Consider the following 24,645-nt stretch of genomic DNA (forward strand, 5'->3'; position numbering starts at 1 on the left):
TATTCTTATTATTTTTCTTTGATCCACAGTCATCATACGTGAGCGTGGTATGTTTGGGTTTACAGCTTTTGATGCTATTGTGTGTGGCAAATACAGAAAGAAATCTTCTTTAATTGCATCTTTATAGATATCTTTTAGGTTAACTTTCATGGTCGGCAGATGATTGTGTATGGGGCTTGAAGAAACAATTTGATGCTTAATTAAAGAAGCGTCTTTCATACCTAAGGCATGGTTTGATAATAACTAACCATTTCCTATTAGATTTTTAGTCCTGTAGTTTGATCATGAATGCTTTGGAGTGCTAAATATTTTAGCTTTGCTTTTTCTGTTTTATACTTTGCTTTTATCATTTCCCCAAAGTATTTCTTTTTTTTAAGAACGAACTACTGTAAATTAGCTTACAGTATTTGCTTTTTATTAGAATCACTTAGTTTGAAGGATGCTGTTGAAAGACTATTTGTTCTGCATGTTTAGAAACAATTGATTATTGCATAATTCATTGTACTGTATATTTTCAAGGTGAGAAAGTACTACAGAATGATGAGTTTACTAAAGATCTATTTAGATTTTTACAACTGCTGTGTGAAGGCCATAACAATGGTAAGTGATGTACAATATATTTCCAGTAATTTACTGTTTGATTTAAATCTTTGGGGAAATAAGTTATTTCAATATCTTTCATACTTGAATTGATTTTCAATTCTTCAACAGTTAATCAGTTTCCTACATAAGGTGGACAGAAATAATTTTTCACATGTATGAGTTCAAGATACAAATCAAATTGCCATTTTGTTAAATTCAAATCTAATAAGTGAGACGTTTTGCTATGTAATATGATATGCAACTACTATTTCATATAACTTTCTTTTAAAAAACTGCACTTCTTTCATAATATAACACAATTACTGTGGTGTCCATCAGAGGTAGTTATGAAAGCAATTTCCTTTCAAAGTACACAATTTTTCATTTTCTAATGAACAACAAAAAGATAAGTAAAGACTATATTGAATGTTTCATATATATAGCACAAATTATTTTACCTTTCAGATTTTCAGAATTACCTGCGCACACAAATGGGCAATACCACAACAGTGAATATTATCATTAGCACAGTTGATTATCTTTTGCGGCTTCAGGTAAGCAGAGAAAATATTCTATATTATATCACTCTGTTTTGAAAATCTTTCTGCCATTACAGGTTTTTGGCTTTCATCATATTTGGTGTCTATTCTTTTCTTTTCTTACAGTTTCATGATGTAGTAATTGTGTCCTTTTTTTTCCAATTATATTGTATTAGTTGTAAGAGAAGCAGCATACCAACCAATTTGAATAGAAACTGTAAAATCTTGTATAGTTCTTCTGTGTAATTTTTCCACCTCTTCTTAATCTCTTCTGCCTCTGTTAGGTCCCTGCCATTTTGGTCCTTTATCATGCCCATTTTTGCATGAAACGTTCCTTTCATCTCTCCAATTTTCTTGAAAAGATCTCTGGTCCTCCCTATTCTATTGTTTTCTTCTATTTCTTTGCATTGTTCATTTAAGAAGACATTCTTATCTCTTCTAGCTATTCTTTGGAATTCTGCATTTAATTGGGCATATCTTTCTTTTTCTCCCTTGCCTTTCGCTTCCCTCCTTTCCTCAGCTATTTGCAAAGCTTCCTCAGACAGCCATTTTGCTTTCTTGCATTTCTTTTTCTTTGGGATGGTTTTGGTTGCTACCTGTTGTACAATGTTGCGAACCTCTGTCCATAGTTCTTCAGGCACTGTAAAATCTAAGCTTGGAAAATAAAAACTGAAAGTATATTGATGACTCTTCCTAAGTTTAAATTGAGACAAAACATGTTGGGATTTAAATGTTTGATTTGAATCACACTCAGGTTTTTCTTTTCCTACATGTACCTGTGAAGCTGAAATATTTGATGTCTGAGGAAAAAAAATGATTTTAAAAATATTGCTTTACTTTATCCTTGCAGTCACTGTGAGGGGATTAAAAATGAATGCTGTTGGCTGCTGCTTGATTTTCTTTACTGCTGCGACAGAGACACTGATGTTTAGGCATTTAGGCCAACCTCATGGAGGTATTTAAAGATGAGCCCAGTGGTGGGATTCAGCCATTTCGCACCAGTTCGGCAGAACCGGTAGTTAATTTTTTGTTGCCCAGGCCCAGAATGAACTTCTGGAAGCAGCATCCACACAGAGAACCGATTGTTCACATATTTGAATCCCACCACTGGATCAGTCCAAAGAAGCTTGCAAAACAAAAAAAAAGAAGAGATTTGTTTGGACAGCTTGACTGGGAATTTGTCAGCTGGTTCCATCCAATTTCCATGTGAATATGAATGTGAAACCAAAATTAACCATCTGGGAATATCAGATACAAGATCCTGACTCAGGAGACAGACTATTTAAGCAAAGCAGCCTTTTCTAACCAGGCACAAAAGACTTGAACTTTCATAATTTCACAGCCAGCTTTGTCACTGCTACGAATTCTGGGAATTAAAGACAGTTTATTTAGTGCACCCAGGGTTGGAAAAGCTGAAGCAGGCATTTAAGTTTGCTTCATGCAGTCATGCATTAACCATAATTATTGTAGTCCCAAAGGAGCTGAAGAAGTTTCTTAGATGAGAAGTGAAATGTCTTGAAAGAAAAACAAGTAAGTCCAGTTGCTTTTTGAAAAAGCACTTTTGGGACAACCATGACCTGGATGACTGAGAATCTCCATAGAAATAATTATTGTAGATATTTTTATCTACATTTTAAAAGTTAGTTTGTGAATTAGTAATTAGATGGTCAGAAGTTAAACTCTTTTTAGATTGGAATCCTGGTTTTGGAGCATTTTTTTCCACTGTTTTTACTTGATGCTGATCTCAATATCTTTTTAGTGCCAGGAGAAAATTGTTCTGTTCTACAAGAATTTATAACAAACAGTATAGATCTGCTTATTACGTCTTACTTTGTATGGGGTGTGTGTGTATATTTGGGTTTAAGAGTGATTTGTTTCAAGCCATTTTAAATGCATATTGTGGTATACCACAATTTGTTACATTGTTTAACATCACTGAAAACTAAACCTAATTGAAAGGCAAGATAGGAGGTGTTTTAAGGTAGTGTATAATGATAGAAATAATAAAATATTGTACTTCATGCTCTTTTGGAGTAATTTTCTATTTGCTATTGTTTGGATTCAGAATTTATTGAAGTAGATACAGATTTTATCACAATGAATAGAAAAAAATGATAAAAATAAAAATACATATATATTACAATTTCCTTTTGGAATACTGTTTGATTGTTACTTCATTAATATATACAGGAAAACCCACATTTTTTATTCTTAGGAATCAATCAGTGACTTTTATTGGTACTATTCTGGCAAAGATATAATTGATGAATCTGGACAACATAACTTCTCTAAGGCATTGGCTGTAATCAAACAGATTTTTAATTCACTAACTGAATATATACAAGTAGGTAAAACCTTTCTCTTTGTTATATAATTTGCTAACATACATGAATAAATGAATGGCATGAATTGATGCCAGAGGTTTACTTTACTGGAATTAGTGGAATTTCATCATTATTGTCATTTGTAAAATCATTTTTTAAAAAAATAAAGAATGAAGATAATATCTACAGGTGTATTATTCTCCCAGATATTTTTATACAGTTGATGGGGGAAAGGAGAAAAGAAAACTGAGATTTTATATCTCTTAAAAATATATATTTCCTTCTAAGCTAAGGAAATGGACAGGGATATAAAAAGAATTAATTCTTTGACACAGTTTTAATGAAAGTTTCAGTTTCATAGTATTTCACCTGCAGAAAGTTATCTTAAAATACCTTCTCACCTTCTAATAAAAAGGTAGGTAAAGGTTCCCCTGCACATGTGTGCTAGTCGTTTCCAACTCTAGTGGCCGGTGCTCATCTCCGTTTCAAAGCCAAAGAGCCAGCACTTGTCCGAGGACGTCTCCGTGGTCATGTGGCCGACACGACTAGATGCCAAAGGTGCACGGAACGCTGTTACCTTCCCACCGTAGTGGTCCCTATTTTTCTACTTGCATTTTTATGTGCTTTCAAACTGCTAGGTTGGCAGAAGCTGGGACAAGTAACAGGCGCTCACTCTGTTATGCGGCACTCGGGATTTGACCCGCCAAACTGCCGACCTTCTAATTGACAAGCTCAGCATCCTAACCCACCGAGCCACCGCGTCCCTTATCACCTTCTAATACTTGTACCCAATTTTATTTTGTTTCATGTTCTGTTTTTCCATTTACCTTTGCTTATTGTGTACCTTTGTTTATGGTTTTTGTGCTATGATCTGGTTTTATGGAACAGCATCTCTTAGAAACTAGGTGTGACCTCAAAACCAGATTTCTAGAGGTTCTTACAGAGTAGTTTTGATGATATTCATAATATATTATCAAATTGTTTTATGTGATGATTTTGTTACAATTCTTATTTATTATTACTATGTCTTGTGTTTTAAAGTGTTTTGCATCTTATTGTGATTACATTAAACTTTATATTGTTCATTGTTGCTATGTCAGAGTCCAGAGTAAATTACGAGTATACAATCAATAAATAATTCCATTCCTTGTTGGGATAGATGCTTCAAAAGAGAGCTGAAACCATTATTCTTTAATTTTAGGGGCCTTGCATTGGAAATCAGCAGAGTTTGGCTCACAGTAGACTGTGGGATGCAGTTGTTGGTTTTCTTCATGTTTTTGCTAACATGCAAATGAAGCTTTCACAGGTAAAACATCTTTCCTGAAAATGTAAATCAATTGATCAAGTATAAATATTTCATTTCATATTTCATGAACTAAAGTTTGTGAAGGTAGAAATAAGCATCACAGCTATATGCCCACTTATTTTCCCCACTATTCTCCCACCACACATACATATTTTGTATTTAGTGCTGATTTGAATTTAAATCAGAGATGCTCGTACCCCACCTGAAATGGGGAAGCTCAAGTTTGATCTGTTAGAGAGTCAGGATTTCTGATTTAAGTGAACACAGGATTGAAGCACAACAAAGCACACTAGAACTGAAAAACGTAAGATTTCTATTAGAAATCTTTCTATTTCTATTAGAAGGTTGATCAAAGACTGTTGTGATCCAGTATTATAGGTCACAAGTTGGCCAGCTGGATGCACTGAGAAAGATCAGAAGTGTGTGTAGAAGACAGTCTCTACTACAGTTGCTCCCTAACAACTGGTATTTAAGGTTGTTGCTTCTGATTTAAGAGGTAGTATATAGTTAATAAGATTAGCAGCAATTGATAATCTGATTCTTCATCTATATATTTTTTCTTTCAACACACTGATGCTTGTTAATCCCATAGCTTAATGTACTTTGTGTAGAAAAAGAAAAATCTACTAGCACAACAAATTACAACGTGTGTAATTTACCTGCCAATGTCCACTACATTACCCTATGTATTTATTCTAACATCAAGACTACTTCCTACTTGCCTTAGGAAATGTCCCTTTGATGTTTCTTGAAAAGTCATAAGTTTTAAAAAATGGCATAGATCCATTTCCTTCCAGAGATTCACAGAATAATTTCCTCTTGATAAAAGGCAGTTTTTCTCATTCCTATTTCTCTTTCTACCCTTCTTAATAGGTCCTATAGTGTTCTGGATGATTGTCTAATCCTCTGGGGCAAATTTCACGGACACATAGACATTATGGGAAAGAACAAACTAGATAATGACATAATGCCTTGATCTTGAAAGTGACATCTTGTTCATGGGGTATCTTAATATAACTCAGTCACTGTAACCTTTTAGTGTTATGGTCTACTGTTATTCCAGTTATCCTTTTACCTGGCATAATAGCTCAGTGATCTGCTGCACATATTATAAAATTTCTACCATCTCTTTTGGTTCCAAAGTGCCTTCTTTGCAGTTGATCTCAGATTCAGTCCCTAGGGTCTTTAGTTAAAAGGAAACAGCTGCTATGAAAGATTGCTGCTTGACACTCTGGAGTTGGTAGATTACCATGTATCCTCAATGGAATAGATAAGGTAGCTTTCATTGTTCTTTGCCTTAGCTTGGATAGCATTTTCTGCACTTAGGCATTCTGCCAGACACACATAACTCATTGGTTCCAATCATATAAAACACAATCATGATAAATTGAGATTATGTTTAGATGATTTTAAAAGTAAATGTTAACTTTATTTGTATCCTAGGATTCCAGCCAAATTGAACTGCTAAAGGAGCTACTGGATCTTCTAAAGGATATGGTGGTGATGATGTTGTCACTACTTGAAGGTTGAATCTTTTCTAAAGTGCTATTCCTTCCATTGCTATATGTTACAATAAAATTAATTTGAAAAAAGTTTTCAATTTAAGCTGTGTTATATCTACAACAGTAATTCTGCCTTGTAATTTCAAGAAGAAATTGGAATAGATTTAAACACATAATGTAGAACAGTGGTTGCAAAACTGATTTAAAGCAACATTATAAAACTGAAAATAATTATGATCTTTTCTAAAGATGATTATAGAATAAACATTATAGATGCATTTCAACTAAATAATGTTTACATTTGTGATTTAGGTAACATTGTAAATGGCACAATTGGAAAACAGATGGTAGATACACTTGTCGAGTCATCTAGCAATGTAGAAATGATTTTGAAGTTCTTTGACATGTTTCTCAAGCTGAAAGATTTAACAAGCTCAGAAGCCTTCAAAGAGTATGATTCGGAAGGAAAAGGAATAATCTCAAAGAAGGAGTTTCAAAAAGCCATGGAAGGTCAGAAGCAATATATGCAATCAGAAATCGACTTTCTGCTGTCCTGTGCAGAAACGGATGAAAATGACATGTTTAACTATGTTGATTTTGTTGAAAGATTTCACAAGCCAGCCAAAGATATTGGGTTTAATGTGGCTGTGCTCCTAACAAATCTCTCAGAACACATGCCAAATGATTCACGCCTTCAAACTTTATTACATCCGGCAGAAAGTGTCCTTAATTATTTTGAACCTTATTTGGGGCGCATTGAGATCATGGGTAGTGCCAAGAAGATAGAACGAGTTTATTTTGAGATTAGCGAATCCAGTAGGACCCAGTGGGAGAAGCCCCAAGTGAAAGAATCAAAGAGGCAGTTTATTTTTGATGTTGTAAATGAAGGTGGAGAGCAAGAAAAAATGGAGCTTTTTGTAAATTTCTGCGAGGACACCATTTTTGAAATGCAGTTGGCATCTCAGATCTCTGAAACTGATACAGTTGACAGAGTTGAGGAGGAAGAGTATGAAGCTTGCTATCTGAGGGAGGTTGGAGAAGACGAGAAAAAAGATCCATCTTTTGAATCAGCTTCAGCATTTGCCATGGCATGTGAGGCAGTAAAGAAATATGCTGCCACAATATTCAAGATAATTAGACTGAAAAATTTAAGGAAACAGTATAGAAAAGTGAAAAAAATGACCTTTAAAGAACTGGTGAAAGTGTCCTTTTCTTCTCTTTGGATGCTATTTATAGGAGTCTTCCAAATGTTTTTCGCTATAATATGGAGCGTTTTTCAGATTCTTTGGAGTACTGTGTTTGGTGATGGTCTAGTTGAAGGGGCCAAAAATATAAGAGTTACCAAAATTCTAGGAGACATGCCTCATCCAACACAGTTTGGAATTCATGATGATGTGCTCGAAGCAGAAAAAATGGAAGTTTTGGAACATGGCATCGCAGCTGAAATTGTGCAGTTGGCAAAAAAAGAAAAAGGAGAAAGTGACATGTTATCAGATATTTTGGACATTTATTCAAAAAAAGAAAGTGGCTCAAAACATGGCCATGATGTTGGCCTTGGGGACATCGCTAGTATTATTGGATCAGAAACACCCCCTTCTTTGGAAAGTGCAGTTCGTAAGAAGAATAAAATTCAGGTAAGTAAAACAATGCACGTGCTGTATATTATATATATGTATGTGTATGTGTTTGTGTGTGCGTGTGCATGTGTACAGTATGTATATGTGTGTGTGTGTGTGTGTGTGTGTGTGTGTGTATACACACAATATATACACACAGTATATACGTATATATTGCATTAAAAGACCATAGAAATTATGCTGAGATATATTTTAAAAGTTTTAAATCCTTTAAAGTTTTAAACATTTAAGTAAAATTCATGTTTCTATATGATGGTACAAATGATGGTGATATTTTCCTCCTTGGATAGCTTTTTGGTGTATTACTATCATTGGTGATAGTCACTTCAAAAAAATATTCATTCCCTTCTCTGGTGTTGCCATTATTGGTACTGCTATTACTGCTGCTATGTTCCACTCCTCTGGAAAGAAAGAAAGGTTTATTTGAAATGGCTTCTATTTCTTTACATTTCTTGCATGGGCAGCCCACGGCCTTAATGTGGTCATGCAGCATCCCAGTATTATATCACTTACATTCAGAAACCAAACTGACCACTTTTCAGCAGCACAATATTTTTTGCTTAAGGGTAGGATAGAGAGCGGGATGCCATTAATTCTCACGCTGATCAGAAATCTAGGGGTCATCTTCAAACAATCTACAGACTGTCCTGCCTTCAAAAAGAGATAATTGTCCTCCACTATAACATCAGGAAAATCACAAGAAAAAGAGCCAGAATTTTACTAATTTATCTCTATATTGCTTTCTTAATCTGAACTTAAAGTACTCATTGGAAATCTTATGTTAGAATTTTCACCTTATTTCTAATAAGGATTATTATTAACCAGAGCTCAATAGACACATATTCTTTAGTTTAGAGCAATCATTTCTGGTCCTGGTTGTTACAAAAAAAGTCTAAGAAGGAACTAAGTAGCTTCCATTGTCCTTTTTGGCCTCTAATCATTGGAAGAGGACATTAGCAGGATCTACTAGCTGACTTACGGTGACAATTTAGAAATGGAAATAATCAGCCTACAAATCATACTGCACCCCAGATTAACAGAGGGTTTCCAGGGGATTCATGTTAATCTTAAAAAATCATCATAGAATAACAAAGTCTACTGCATTGCATAAGAGAATGCCCACCTGGCTGACCTCTCCATCCCCACCCAAATGCCTGAAAACCATCCCATAAAGAAGAGGGGAAGGTTACAAGATATTGTTGGAATCAGGGATTAGACCATGACAGTGAAGGTGAATATATACCATCAGAGAGAGGTAAATATACTGGGTAAAGCTCTAGGAAATATTCTGAATTTAATTAATTAATTAATTAATTAATTAATTAATTGCTATAATCCCCCATCTTTGCAAACAACTCTGGGCAGCTCACAATTCAAAAACATATGTATAACATTAAAATCTTTTAAAACATTTTAAAAATGATCAAAACAGTACAAACGGTTTAAACAATAAAAAACATTAAAACATCTAATTCGAATACAGACAAAGCAAATCATCTGGCCTGTTAACAGTATAGCCAAGAGGCCGGGCCCTTGGCGCATGTAGCGCCCCAGGTCGTGGGAGCATAGACAGGTTTTAAAACCTTATGGAAGGCTAACAGAGGGGGGGGCATTCTAATCTTCAAAGGGAGGAGGTTCCCGAGAGCAGGGGCTGCTACAGAAGAAGCCCGTCTTCTACTCCCCGTCAGCCAACGTTCTTTGGCTGATGGGATCTGCAGCATGCCCATCCCCATTCGATCTGTTTGGACACATGGAAACTCTGGGGGAAAAAGGTGATCCCTCCTGTACGGCTTTTTGCACGCAAACATTTTCCGTCAAGCTTTCATCAGCATTATTTTAATTAATTGAAACATTCATAATTGATTGGATAATTTTGAAAGGAAATGTCATAATATTAAAACTCTGTATATTTTCAAAAAATTTCAGCTACCTGAACTTACAAGGGGTGATGATTCAGAAACAAGAACAGAATCTGAGAAGGCTGAGTAAGCTATATGTAGTTAAATACTGTTGCCGTGGGGTTTTTTTATGTTAGAAAATGTGGTTGAAGAAACTTCATGAATATTTTCAATATTGTAACAATCTTACAATGCAACAGTCAGCTTTTCCCTCCATATTTTAAGTCCAGTTAATTCTAATGGAGCTGATGGACAGAAACTTTATTTTGGTCATTCATCAATAAAAATACATTGAATAAAACAAACAAAGCAAAGTTAACCCCTAACGTCAATGCAACAGTTGTTAGGGAAACTTACCATAATATAGCTTCTAGAGCAGGGGTCTTCAAACTTGGCCCTTTTATGACTTGTGGACTTCAACTCCCAGAATTCCTCAGCCAATGTGCCTGGCTGAGGAATTCTGGGAGTTGAAGTCCACAAGTCATAAAAGGGCCAAGTGTGAAGACCCCTGTTTTAGACAGAAAGCTTTACTGTGGCTATTTAATAAAAAATACAAATAACAATTTTTGAAGTGTCTCAAAAAATTGGATTAAAAAAAGGGTATTCAGCTGATGGCAAATGCCTTGTAGAACTAGCGATACAAAAGAACCTGGATTTGGTTTCAATGACACCTTTGTCACAGTGTAGTTTTCTAACAAAATTCTTGAAAACCAAAGCAAATCTTTTTGTTAATAATAGAGATCGTTTATGGAATTGCCTGAAAATTTAATTCCAAGAGCAAAAAACCCCCCACAACTTATTTACAGATAGTCTTTGATCTACAACCACAATTGGGACTGGAAAATACAGTGTGATTGTTAAGTGAAGCATTGTGTGACCGCATCCATGATCCAGACATGATCGTGATTTGTAATTTTTACTGCCCCCGTTGACCTTTCATGTCAGAAGCTCTTTGCAAAGGTCACAAATGGTAATTGTGTGACCCCAGGGTGCAGCATCAGACATAAACCTGTAAACCGCCCTGAGTCCTTCGGGAATAGGGCAGTATAGAAATCTAATTAATAAAATAAATAAATAAATAAATAAACGGGAACCATTTATGCTAAGCATCTGGACTGCAGTCACATGACCGCAGAAATGCTACAGTGGTTTTAAATATGTTGGTGAATCACTTTTTTCAGAGCAATTGTAACTTCTAATGATTGCTAAACAAATGATCATAAGTTGATGACTACCTGTATGGTTTTGTTCACATTTGCACTCCTTTTTTAGTTATATCAACATAATAATTTGTCTTTTTGAATAGAAAAATATCTATATCTATATATTATATTTAAAATTATCTATCTGTCCTTACATTATAAATGCATTTATACTTACTCTCAAACAATATAATATTTAAACTGTTATGCAACTGCTGTTTCACCATATATGTGTGTACACAATTCCCTTGACTGTCATTGGCAAGTATTAAGAGGCAAAATTTCAAAGTCAAGGAAGTAATAAAATACGATCTGTTTCCACTGTAGTTTGAAAACTGATTGCACATTTGATCATTATTTTTGCACATTTTCAGCTGTTATCGTCTGTTAAGCTATTGTTTATGAAGTATTAGCCCAGAGAAATTCTTATGCCTTGCATTCTCTGCAACTGCAGAATGTAGAACAGGGGAATATATTAAAAGGCACCTTCATGCACAACTAACATCTGATTGGAAATTTTAATGGAATAAGTGTCCTAATACATAGAAAATTGGCAATTAAAAACTGATCCTGGCCAATCTTATCCTACTAATTTGTATTTTCCATGTAATATGCAATTAAAATATTATTATTATGCAGTTTTTGTACTTCTCTAAATTTTATTTGCCTTGCCAAATCTGAAAAGATTAAACAGAGAAAATTGCTAGAATACATGCATTCCATTAACATTTGTATATAAAGTGCTTTTTGGGAAATTACAGAAATTCATATATTTATACTGAAAGATGCACATCTTCAAATTCATCTGTCCTAAATGTATACCTTTTAATTAACTTTATATAATGTCTGATTTTCTATGGTTTACATATGGGCTTTGTAAAAAATCTAATTTATAACATGTCATTTCCTATAGCATGGAGGATGGTGAAAAACATGATAAGATAAAGGATGATGTATATTCTGAATACTTGGAAGCTGAAGAGCCTAAGAAAAGAAAACGACATGGACAGAAGTTAGAGAAGCCAGAAGCGGTTATGGCTAATTTTTTTAAAGTACTGCAGATTTATCAGACAAAAGTTTTGGTATGTTGAATCTCTTTTAAATAATAGCATTTTAAACTTAAAAGGGGGTGTGAGGGCTCAGCCTTTAAAGATGCTGAGCTTGTCATCTGGAAAGCTAACAGGCCAGCTTCAAGACACAAGTGCCACATGACGGGGTGAGCTCCTGCCACTTGCCTCAGCTCCTGGCAACTAGCAGCTCAACCATGCAAATGCGAGTAGATAAATAGGTACCAGTTTGGTGGGAAGGTAGCAGTGTTCCATGCACCCTGACCTACAGTCATGCTGGCCACATGACCATGGATGTGCCTTTGGACAATGCTGGCTAAGAAATGGAGGGAACACCATCCCCTAGAGCCAGATATGACTGGATAGGGGAAACCTTTATCTTTACCTTTATTTTAAACTTAAAATAACAACTGCGCTCTGTGTGGCCTTTTGTAACAGAGATTGAACAAGGAAAGCAAAATTTGATATGAAATATAACTAATTTTAATCTAATCAATTTAACTGAAACAAATAAATTTATTCTGATTTGCAATTTGAAAGATTATATAGATTTCCTTATAATATTTTTGGTCTGAACCTTCTTTGTGAACTGATTACATTCTTTATCTTGTTTTTTCTACAGCATTATTTGGCAAGAAATTTTTACAATTTAAGATTTCTTGCACTTTTTGTTGCCTTTGCTATCAATTTTATTCTGCTCTTTTACAAGGTAATGTCAATATATCTATTCTATGTATGGTATCTAAATTTCCAGAGTGATATTTACAACATTTAAAATCTTAGCTAATATTAGATAATGGAAGTGAACACTACTAGTATTATAGCTCGAATAGTGTTATATTCCAAACACATTGATATATAAATAGTTCCATCTATTTGCAGAGAATTAGGCTCCAGGAGAAGCCGAAGAACAATTGGTAATACTTTCTTGAATTCTTTCTTCTCTCTGCAAACTCCAACATCAATTTATAAGCTGAAATGTCCTTCAAGAAATGGAAAGTCATTCTGGGGGTTGCAAGGGCCGGGGAAGATAGAAAACATTTTTTCCCTTCTTTCCACTACCTACTGTATATAGAATATATTTCCATATCCTTTAATACATTATTAATTCAATTAAATCTCCAAAAGATGAAAAATCTTAGTTGCATATTTTTATGTTATTATTGGTTTCTATTCTAGTATTTTATACCTCAGTAATAATGTTTTACAATTTAGAGTATTCAGTGTGCTTCATACATACTATCTTTGTTGTAGGACTTACAGTCTGGTAGAACAGGACAATTCTATTGTCACCTTGGTTGTTTTCTTTAAGACAATTATAATATTTTAAATTTTCATCCACTAATTAATACAACATTATAGTCCGCTTGCAATAAGAAGCCTCATAGCAAGCCATTTGAATTGCGATCACACTAATTTACTGATCTTATAAATTGTATCATGTTTTCTTGATCTAGCTAGGCTAAATCAATATAGCTTATGCAACAGCTTGCATGTACATATTTGAATATGCTGTGTTTAAAGTAGTATCTTACATATTTTTATGACTTTGTGAAGCATTGTCTAGGAATTTTTTGTTTTATAACCATAAGAAGAATGTGTGTATGTGTGAATGACAGGTGACAGAAGAACCATTTGAAGAAATGGAAGAAGATTCTGATTTATGGCAATCTTTAGATGAAGATGAGGATGAAGAAGGAATGGTGTTCTTTGTCTTACAAGAGAGCACGGGATACATGGCACCTACACTTAGGGCACTAGCTGTTATTCATACTATTATTTCTTTCCTATGTGTAATTGGATACTATTGTTTGAAGGTTAGTCATTTCCTTTATCTTGATGTAGCTATTAATCCAAGTTGCTTTCTTGTCATATTACTATTTTATAAAGAGACACTTATTTCCTCATTTTTCCATCAAGTCACTTGGCTACCATTTATCTATTGATTGGACAGGCTGTTTGCCAGCCTTCCAGATGGTTGCAGGATGGTCTGGTACAGTGAGAAGAGCCTATTTTTTTCTTTAACCTTTTCTTTTTGGAAATCTGAGAATAAGAATGGGAAAGATTCTAAGAGATAAACTTTACCCTTAAAACCATCCCAGAGACCCCCGGTCTCAGAAATTATGGAATGAAATCCAGGATTGAAGAACAATGAGGATCATAAAGAAAATTAAAAGACAGAACTAAAGACCAAGTCAGCAAAATCACAAATGCAAGATAGATTGAAGCATGGGTAGATTCTATATCTTAGATAACGCTAGTGTGTCAGGTAGTCATGGGCAACAGCTTAAACCTAAGTAGCAAGAACTAAGTTCAAACAGCTATCGGAACCCTAATATAAATTAGAAGATAGGATCAAAAAACAAACCAGAACTCAATACAATGAACAAATCCAGAAATGCCACTCAAATTAGACTGAAGTTATATCCTGTTATTAGAGCAAGAGTCATCTGGAACAGGATGGTTTTTATATTACTTCCTGCCCAGGTGCAGCTAATGCTAAAAAAAAAGTATACTGAAGAAGGGAAATGCAAGTCAATGTGCAAATCCCTGGACAAAGCACTAATTTATACATGCAAGCAAATTTTTGCTTAAGATTTTACAAGGTTAATGCCATATGTGTAGAGAAAAATTCCAAATGAACAGGTAGAAAAGACAGATGGCCATGAGATCAGACAACTAGTATAAGGTCCTTCAGAAGTTATGTGTTCCATCACTGGAGGTTTTTAAGAAGAAATTGGAAATTTGTCTGAAATGGTATAGGGTCTTCTGCTAGAGCAAGGGATTGGACTAGAAGACGTCAAAGGTCCCTTCCAACTCTGTTATTCTGCACTTCTAGAACAGACATGTCAAACTCGTGATGTCACATGACGTTGTGCAACGTATCGGGACAGTTTTGCCATGGGATGGGTGCAGCTTCCATATGACGTGTCCGGCCTGTGGGCCGGCAGTTTGACACCCCTGTTATAGAACAAGAGAATCTGAGAAAGGGGTTTATCAGAGGTTACAGGCTTTCCCTGGTAGTATGCAGCTATTTACTTATATTTATTTATTCCTGAAGGAAATCTATGTGGTCACTAAGAGATGACACCTGCTTGATGACACATAATCAATCAATATTGATTTATACAGTCAGTAACTTCACTAATGGCAACTTTGAGCAATGAGTAAATAAAAAAAATAGCAAAAAGTACAAAATAATACAATACAACCATTATGGCATCTGAAGGCAATCTAACCATTATTATTGTCATAGTAACAATAAGAAAATCACATTGACAGACTGATCCAACTTATGATAGGTGAACATTGAGAAAGAGGGAATGAAATAAAGAGCCCCTCAAATTATGGATTTGGAGATGGTTATTAAAAGTACCCTGGATTGCAAATAGTACTGATAAATCTAAAGGCTGAAGCAAATAAAATGGACTGTTTCCTTTGAGTGATTATTAGCAAGCAGAAACTCGCATATCTGGGTACATGATTCAAATGAATGATAGATTTCTAAAAAAACTGTGCTTGGGAAGTAAAAGTAAACAAAGAGAATAGAGCAGGTAAATGAATAAGATCAAAGAAATTACTGGAGTGTTCTTAAAAGAGCTGCAGATCCTGGGAACAATGTGAAGTATTTTTCATATAATCAGAAGGCACAGGCCTGGTTTGATGATATCTTAATAGGATACATAGATTTTATATGCATAGATTTCAGTTAACATTAAAGATTGTATATAAAAAAGTACTGGATACTGAAAAAATATCCAAATCTTAACTCATATTTCATCTTTTATATACCTTATGTATTCTTATTTCATTGTACAATTCATGTTAAGTGAAAGATCCTTCTGTTATTTTATTATGTTATAAACAGGATTAGATCCAAATATACTTATTAATAATTTAAAACCTATTGATCAATAGATACATTTCACTAATCCTGAATCCAATTCAATTTATAGATCAAATAGCATCTATTATTTATATTATTCATTATCAGATGATTGTACATATAGTCAGTTAAAAGTGTAACACCGCTTTGTAAATAACAATATATTTGTTATAATAATTCACTTTGTTTTGAAAAGCAGATTATTTAAAGTAAAATTCAGTAATTCTATAACTGTTCAGTCAGCTCCAAGACATTATAAAATATTTACCTTCATTTCAAAATCTGACATCATTAAAATACTTCAAAATATCTTTCCCTAAAGGTTCCCTTGGTTGTATTCAAACGTGAAAAAGACATAGCTAGGAAGCTAGAATTTGATGGTCTATATATTACTGAACAACCATCTGAAGATGATATTAAAGGACAGTGGGATCGTTTAGTCATAAACACTCCGTAAGTGCCATATTGTATATTGAATTCCAATAGGATTTTACTAAGGCTTATTTTGACAGTATACCCAACACAATTCTGTACAGCAGAGGTCCCCAACCTTTTGGCACCAGGGACCGGTTCCATGGAGAAAGGTTTTTCCATGGACCGGAGAGTGCGTGATTTTTGTGTGCTGCCTGTATCCCAAGGATGGGGCTTTGCTTGTTCATGTGGACCGGTTGCTTGCATGCCGCGGCCCTGTACCGGTCCACAAACCAGGGTTTGGGGACTCTGGCTGTACAGATAAAATTATATTTTACGTACAGTATGATACAAATCCCAATTTCTGTTGATATAGGCACTGACCATCTTTCTATATAATTCGTGTAAACCAGGGGTTTTCAAACTTGGCCCTTTTATGACTTGTGGACTTTAACTCCTAGAATTATTCTGCCAGGCATGCTGGCTGAGGAATTCTGGGAGTTAAAGTCCACAAGTCATAAAAGGGTCAAGTTTGAAGACCCCTGGTGTAAACAAAATGTGTTTGTAGCAGCAAGTTGCTTGAGAGAATTCTGCTTCCCAGAGACCAGAGGATACTACTCATCTGATATAATACAAGATAACCTTATATGTTCATTAGTTGCAACAATGATATTCTATATTTTGGTAGTAATTGTTATTATTGCTATTCTTAATTGTCAGTCAGGAAGCAAGAATGTGAAATATGCTCTTTTATTTTTGCCCACATGGAAAATGTTTAATGATGATCCTTATTATCTCTTCACTTCAATGACTGACTAGAGAAGCAACCCAGAATCACCATGATGAGATGAAGGGGCCATAAAGATTGAAATAAATAAATATTAGTGTTATTCCAATGTAATCTTTCCTTCAGACAAATTACTCCACTCTTTGGGACGGTTTGGTCTGACAAGATCTGAACCAAATGCTGGTTTGTTAGTAACAGTGCATAGATATAAGCCTTTTCTGCTGCTCAAAAGTTTGAGGGGCCCCAACCCCTTATGGCACACAGGCAGAAGAAAAAGGAGAAATAATTGAATATTGCTTGTGTAGTATTTCATATTACACTTGAGCATTGTTAGATTTCTTTTTAATGGCTTTTATAGCTATTGTGATAAATATATACTTAACAGAAAGTTGTAATTTTGAATTGTGGCCTCTGAGTCTCTAGTGTTTTCAGAGAGAAGTTTGACATGCTTCTTGTTTTGTAAAGCTTGAGATAAGTAGGAGTTTCTTGGTCTAATTTTTATTTAACTACTGGCTGTGTACTGAATAGTAATGCCTGTTGAATGTTATTTAGGGCTTAGGAAAGAATGCAGATCTGACTGTGGAATTAATGTTACTATTTATTAGCATTAATATTAGTATTTCTCCTCCAAGTTCAGAAAAATCTCAGAAAAGAACCAATCTCAGGAGCTTCCTGTTACAAAGGTTTGCAAGCATAATAAAGTAGAATTATTATTATTAGTCAGCAGTCCTTTGTTTTTATCTCTTTTTTTGCTACTCGCTTCATTGTGGGTGAATTTTACTACTTCTACAAATAGTGCTGGAAGCAGGGCTTGCCCCTCACACAGTTGTAGTCATATATTTATCATATACTTCAGGATAATTTACATTCCCTTAGCACTGTGTTTTATGAAAAACCTATTCAGAACTGAAGTGTAAACAAACAGTGTTTTATACAGTACACAGTTCTCACTACGAAAACACCTTGTTTCTGTGTCAACAGAAATTTGTGAATAAAGTTAAATGAATACAATGAAAGTAATGCATTAAAGGATGAATTATGTTTCAGGGAAGAACTTAACTTTTCATCATACTTATCAATGGCTGTAGATATTCATAAATGTTTTACTTTTAATACTAAGATGCTTATTATCTTTAAGGATATTTTTTTAAAAAATAAAAGCCAGTAACACTGTCTCAATAAAACCTGATGAATAATGAGAAAAACACTGAATAAGAAAAAACAATCTAAGTTTATTGTAAATTTTATTTCTTCAGAAACATATAAGTATATAATCAACTATCAATCTAATGTATAAGAATGTTTAGACATATATACTTTTATAGACTAGTGTCTATTTCTTTAGACATGTAGATAAATAATTAGAGAGAGAGAGAGAGAGAGAGAGGAAAAGGTTTGTGACCACAAAGAGGGGAAATGATAAAAATAAGTGGGGGAAATTTAGAGGTACAAAAAGAAAATTGTTCCTATGATTCCATAGTTCTTTTGAGCTTTTTGCCCTGCCTGAAAGAAACTTTATTCTAAAGTTTGTGTGAACATAACATCTGAATAATGTACTGTAAACTAAAATAATAAAGCACCAAGCACTGAGGATGGAGTTGTGGATTTTCTTGTGGGGTTTTTTTGTGTCTGTATAGGAGGGATGTTATTATTGGGTCTTCTTTTATTGGTTTTTTTGTTTGTTTTATTAAATTTGAATACTTATTTTGTGTTTGTACAGATCTTTTCCAAATAATTATTGGGACAAGTTTGTGAAACGCAAGGTAGGTTCCTTAAGTATCTCTTTTTTTCCAAATAAAAATATTAAATAAAGTACAGTAATCCCTATTTGATAATAATAGGCGTATATTGGATTGGCCTAAGATGTTACAGCAGAGCATTAGGAACGTATATACTCCAAAAACTACGTCTGCATACTCCTCCCAGAGGTGATTTTTTTTATTTTTAGCATTTCGTTATGTTTGATTGCTGTCACTGGGAAGACTTTTTCCCCACTTTCAGTCTTCCTCTCCTTTGTGTGAGAAAGCAGTTTTTGAAAGAGCATCAACTTTGAAATGCAAAAGTATTTTTAAAACTTAGTGAGACCTGCTTGAATTAAAACATGATATTTTATATATATATTTTTTCTTGAAGGTAATCAATAAGTACGGTGATTTATATGGAGCAGAGCGCATTGCAGAACTCTTAGGTCTGGACAAAAATGCTCTGGATTTTAGTCCAGTGGAACATACTAAACCAGACGAAGCATCTTGTGTTTCATGGTATTGTTGGCCTTTACATTTAATAAACAAATGCATTAAAATAACACAACTGATTTTTTATTTTATTTTATTTGTTTTATTTTTATGTGCATGGACAGCCCTGTGATGGAAATCTGAAGTTTTAACAATCCAATCCTATGCATAGACAGTTTGTGTTTGTGCATTATAATGATCCAAAGAGTTTTGTGCAGAAACAAATTATGTGATTATTCAGTTCATGGAAAATGCAGGATCTTAGCATCCTAATAAGAACAGAATATAAATAACAATACTGTTATGGCAGTTATAGCTTTGAGGTTCATTAATTATTTGGACAAAAATAACTATTTTTAATATGGTCTGTTTTGAGGGAGGGAGTATTTTAACATGCTTTGGTGAATTTCATAAAATGCTATGAGAAAATTGTTAGTGTTCTACAACTATACTTAATCAATTAATCAATCAACCAATCAATTCCTTACCTCACAGTCTAATATGCTTAACTTTAATTATTTTTTAAAAATGCTAGATTATTGGGCATCTTTGTTTTGAGTTTGTAATATAACACAATAAGTTATAACTCTTATTCTTTCTAATAGAAAAATTCACTCACAGATTGCACAATATAATGGAGTTTAAACATGGATTGTCACTTGCAAGCATATCACTATACATGGGTGACTAATTATGTTTATCCAATTTCTTTTCACCAAAATTACTTTGAGAAAGATTAGAGAGATATAGTCTAGATGGGAGTGTAATATTACCTTGAAAGCAGAGAGCTGGCCTGGTTCATTACAATGTTATTACAAAATCATCACATGTGAATGGGAACACAGATTTTGTTGTAGAATAGAATAGAATAGAATAGAATAGAATAGAATAGAATAGAATAGAATAGAATAGAATAGAATAGAATAGAATAGAATAGAATAGAATAGAATAGAATAGAATAGAATAGAATAGAATAGAATAGAAGTCCCTATATCATTTCAGACAAGTGGCTGTCCAGTCTCTTCTTAAAAACCTCAAGTGATGAAGTACCCACAGCATCTTCTGAAGGCAAGCTGATCCTCTGGTTAATTGTCTTTACTGTTAGGAAGTTCCTCCTTAATTCCAGGTTGCTTCTCTCATTGATTAATTTCCACCCATTGTTTCTTGTCTTGCCTTCTGGTGCTTTGGAAAATAAATTGACCCCCTTTTCTTTGTGGCAGCCTCAAATACTGGAATACTGCTATCATGTCCCCACTAGTCCTTTTTCTCTAGACTGGCCATTCCCAAATCCTGCAACCGTTTTTCGTATATTTTAGTCTCTAGGCCTTTAATAATCTTAGTTTCTCTTCTTTGCACTTTTTCCAAAGTTTCAACATCTTTTTTGTAATGTGGTGACCAAAACTGGATGCATTATTCCAGATGTGCCCTTACTAAGGCTTTATAAATATATACTGGAGCTGAAGTACTTATGCCTACCATTTATAATATTGTAAGTAAGCTAAAGAGATCAATCAACTTAAATAATAGCATGTAACTGGCACATAAGATACCTGATTTCTTCTTTTAGCTTCATTACTTTGACATACAGTTTTAATTTGGAAGAGGTATAAGAGAATAGAACATTAGGCCCAAGTTGCACTGCAGGCAATAGCTTCTCTGTGTTCCTGTCAGGAAAACACATGCCATTTCCCCTTCTCCTCAGTTTTCTATTTTTCTCCTTTCCATAAGCATTCCAATTCTCCTCAGAATAAGAACTTCATTGACCTGTTTTAGAAATTTCTCCTCTGTTTATTGAAGATTTTGTATTACTCAAATTCTGATGATTCTCTAAAGTCTGCTGATACTTTCCTATTATATTGAATGATGTCTCCTTGACTACATAAAGCACCAGATCTTGGAGAGCTGAAACTTCTGTTAGTATATATGTTACATTGTTCAAACATAATGTTATCATTCATCTAAAAGTCATTTTTATTGCTGAAATGGTTGTTTCAAAAATATATCTACTAACATTCACAAAATTCTGAAACATTTCGGTGGACATACTATCAAGAAGAAAGCCTAACAAATGGAAAAAAGCTTATATTTTAATTTGTTAATGAATAAATACCTTAATTAATTTCAAGTTATTTTGTATATTACTAGGTTAAGTTCTATTGATGCAAAATATCAAATCTGGAAACTTGGTGTAGTTTTCACTGATAATGTAAGTAAGCAGTACTTTATTATTTTTTTTAAAAAAAGTCCTTTGCTTCATTATTCTTCTTAAAGGAAACAAGCCTTGTACTCGTGCATTCTCTCTTACAATATGCACAGTTTTAATATGAATTTAAGCCTACAAGCATAAATATCCAAATGATATATATCATTTTTATAAATTCTATGCAATTTTTTTGAACATATGTTTTAAAATAGATAATGGGAAAAAGAGAGGGAAATGAAGAAAATATATGAAATCAATTAAATAAGAGGAGAAATACAATTAATTAAATATATCAGTTATGGAAATCTTTTTTTAAGATGAGGATAGAAGTTCTATTTTCAGTATAGCAACAAAGCCAGAATTAAAAGAATGATTGTGTATTGATAATAATAGCAATAATCAATCATAAATATGAGCAAGTTACTGATTTGTTCCAATAGCCAACCTATTTCAGTTTTGCAAAATTGTTTATTATTGTGTATGTGTTAAATTGGTTGTATTTCATATTCTGTGACATTAATGATTGAACTAAGATGTGCTTCTGCATAGTTTTCTTGCCTGTAATATCCTGTAGTTTTAACAAGCAGTCTTGTATACTTTTTAAAATATCAAGTCAAACTTAGGAATAGCAGTTATATGAAATTTCACTTTCTTCTTTCCATTTACCTTGATGTATTAATGAAGACTGCAAAAAAAAAAGCCATGAGAGGTGACGGAATATGGCAAAGATATAGACAGAAGATATGTCCATAAGCATCAAGCTCCTCCATATTGTTTGGCTTATGGCTAGATCCTATCCTGAGAAAAGAGGACTAGCTCATGTAGTTATTTCTATTTGTGCAAAGCACTCTATACTATGTGCATATCTTAAGAAGAATGTAATGCACGCTTGTCTCTTCCACGATAGTCTTGTGTCATTGGTTAATCATTTATGTAACAGTTCCCAAGCCTAATATTAGCATTAATATAATCTAGGAGGATTCAATTTTTTGGTTATTGAGGTATATAAGCCCCTTCATAGGCATTTTAATACTTAGCACAATAGCATTTTCTAAATGAAATGTAATAATAAGAAAGAGTATAATGCAATGAGAAAAATAGCAGTGGTTCTCTGACACTTAACATTTTCTTTAGTCTTTCTTGTACTTAGCTTGGTATACAACCATGTCCATTCTTGGTCACTACAACAACTTCTTCTTCGCTGCTCATTTGCTCGATATAGCTATGGGTTTTAAGACTTTACGTACCATTCTGTCATCTGTAACTCACAATGGCAAACAGGTTAGTTGCTGATAATATAATTTCATGTCTTATTGTACAATTGTTACTAAAGTTGAAATATCATTTAATTGGCTGTGACTAAGACCAGAAAGAATGCTTTTTCAAAATGGTTAAACTGTGATGAAAAATTATGCTGTAATTTAAAAGTACACAGTGGTCAAATGAATGAGGAATATTAATACGTCACTAGCTACTTATGAATCTATATCCCTAGGTTATATTATTTTTAAAAAAAGCAAATGGGAAAGATCAAAATTCTGAATTCTACTTGTTTTAAAATGAATTACAAAAAAGCATAATGAAGGCTAGCTTGCTCATACTATGTTTCAATGTGCAGGATGTTATTTTTACACAAGGAAACATTCAGATATTACCAGTTCAAAATAATGGTAATAGATTTTTCACAAAGTTTCATGTGCTATATATCTTAACTTTGGAAAAGAGGCATTTTTTCATTAAAATAATATTAGTAACAACAAAAATATTTACCATAAGTAAATATAAAATAGACACCCTTTTTGATTACATAATTAGGTGAATTAAGAAATTTTCTATGCATTATATAAAAACTGTTCTCAAAATTTCACGTATTTATATGGTTTAGAAATGGCTGCATTGTAATGTCTTCTGAAGTTTTTAGACTTCTCTTCTAGATGGAGAATCAGGTTGTCATAAATTTTGCTAAAATCAAGACAGAGCAGATGTAATCCATATATGATATAAAATTTATAACTATAAATCCCAACCCTGCCTATCTATTGTAATCATTTTCTTAGCTAGATATTGGTGATATTATAAATTTATAAGAATTGTATAATTTGCTACTAAACGTTTGATTGTTCGAATTACTGTAGTGTCTGTCACAGTTCAATCATCAATCTAGCTGCCTAAAATCTTTTAATTTGTCATTAAATTCAAAAATAACTTCCACAATAGAGCTCCCACTCTTTTGGTTGCTTCAATCATATTTCTATGACTGTGTATCAAAAAGGAAACTTTCATATCAAATGAAATGTGGTTTGGCAGACCGCACCTTTAATTATTTAACCCAACAATCCTAATCTGTTTTAAAAAATGTATTTTTCTGTCTCCTTGAAGGAGGACAACATTATTAATTTTATATACTTTTCTGCCCATTCCATGCAATATGCTTTGTCGAAGCAACAGCACTTAAATCTATTTCTGCTGCAATTTATTATCTCTCAATAGTTCTTAAGCACTGAACCATTTCAATACAGGTTGTCCTCGACTTCAAATAGTTCATTTAGTGACTGTTCAAAGTTACAACAACACTGAAAAAAGTGATTCATGACCATTTTCACACTTACGATCACTGCAGCATCCTTGTGGTCATGTGCTCAAAATTCAACCCTTGGCAACTGACTCATATTTGTGACAGTTGCAGTGTCCCAGGGTCATGTGATCTCCTTTTGTGACCTTCAGACAAACATAGTCAATGGGGAAGCCAAATATACTTAACAATCCTGCTACTCATTTAATAGCTGCAGTGATTCACTTAACAACTGTGGCAAGAGAGGTCATAAAATGGGGCAAAATTCACTTAAGAACTGTCTTGCTTAGCAACAGAAATTTGGGGCTCAAGTGTGGTTGTATTTCTTTAGCCAATTGGTCTGTAATGGCTGTTTTTTTACCTTCAGTTCTTTTGTGCCTGGACTAAGGTTTGAACATCCCAAGTTTGAGTGTGCTCATTTCTTCTTTTTCAGTGGGCAGTTAACAAAATGAAAATATGCAAAATATTTCCAGACTGTTTTGAAATATCGATTTT

The 24,645-nt window shown here is 33.7% G+C and overlaps 1 protein-coding gene across 1 annotated transcript in view; it reads left to right on the plus strand.

The window, feature by feature from the left end:
- The window catches only part of RYR3 (ryanodine receptor 3), a gene marked incomplete at both ends in the record, with an annotated part of 301,173 nt that overhangs the window by 262,688 nt on the left and 13,840 nt on the right, over positions 1-24,645 (plus strand). Inside the window, 15 exon segments of the mRNA XM_081324758.1 lie at positions 475-600; positions 1,048-1,136; positions 3,337-3,465; positions 4,647-4,751; positions 6,195-6,276; positions 6,566-7,887; positions 9,817-9,875; positions 11,904-12,072; positions 12,680-12,766; positions 13,677-13,874; positions 16,266-16,396; positions 18,862-18,904; positions 19,275-19,402; positions 21,521-21,581; positions 22,713-22,859. Coding sequence (XP_081180884.1) covers positions 475-600; positions 1,048-1,136; positions 3,337-3,465; positions 4,647-4,751; positions 6,195-6,276; positions 6,566-7,887; positions 9,817-9,875; positions 11,904-12,072; positions 12,680-12,766; positions 13,677-13,874; positions 16,266-16,396; positions 18,862-18,904; positions 19,275-19,402; positions 21,521-21,581; positions 22,713-22,859 — 2,876 coding nt within the window.

Source organism: Vipera berus (genome assembly GCF_964194415.1).
Source record: "Vipera berus genome assembly, chromosome: 1".
NCBI classification, from domain to species: Eukaryota; Metazoa; Chordata; class Lepidosauria; order Squamata; family Viperidae; genus Vipera; species Vipera berus.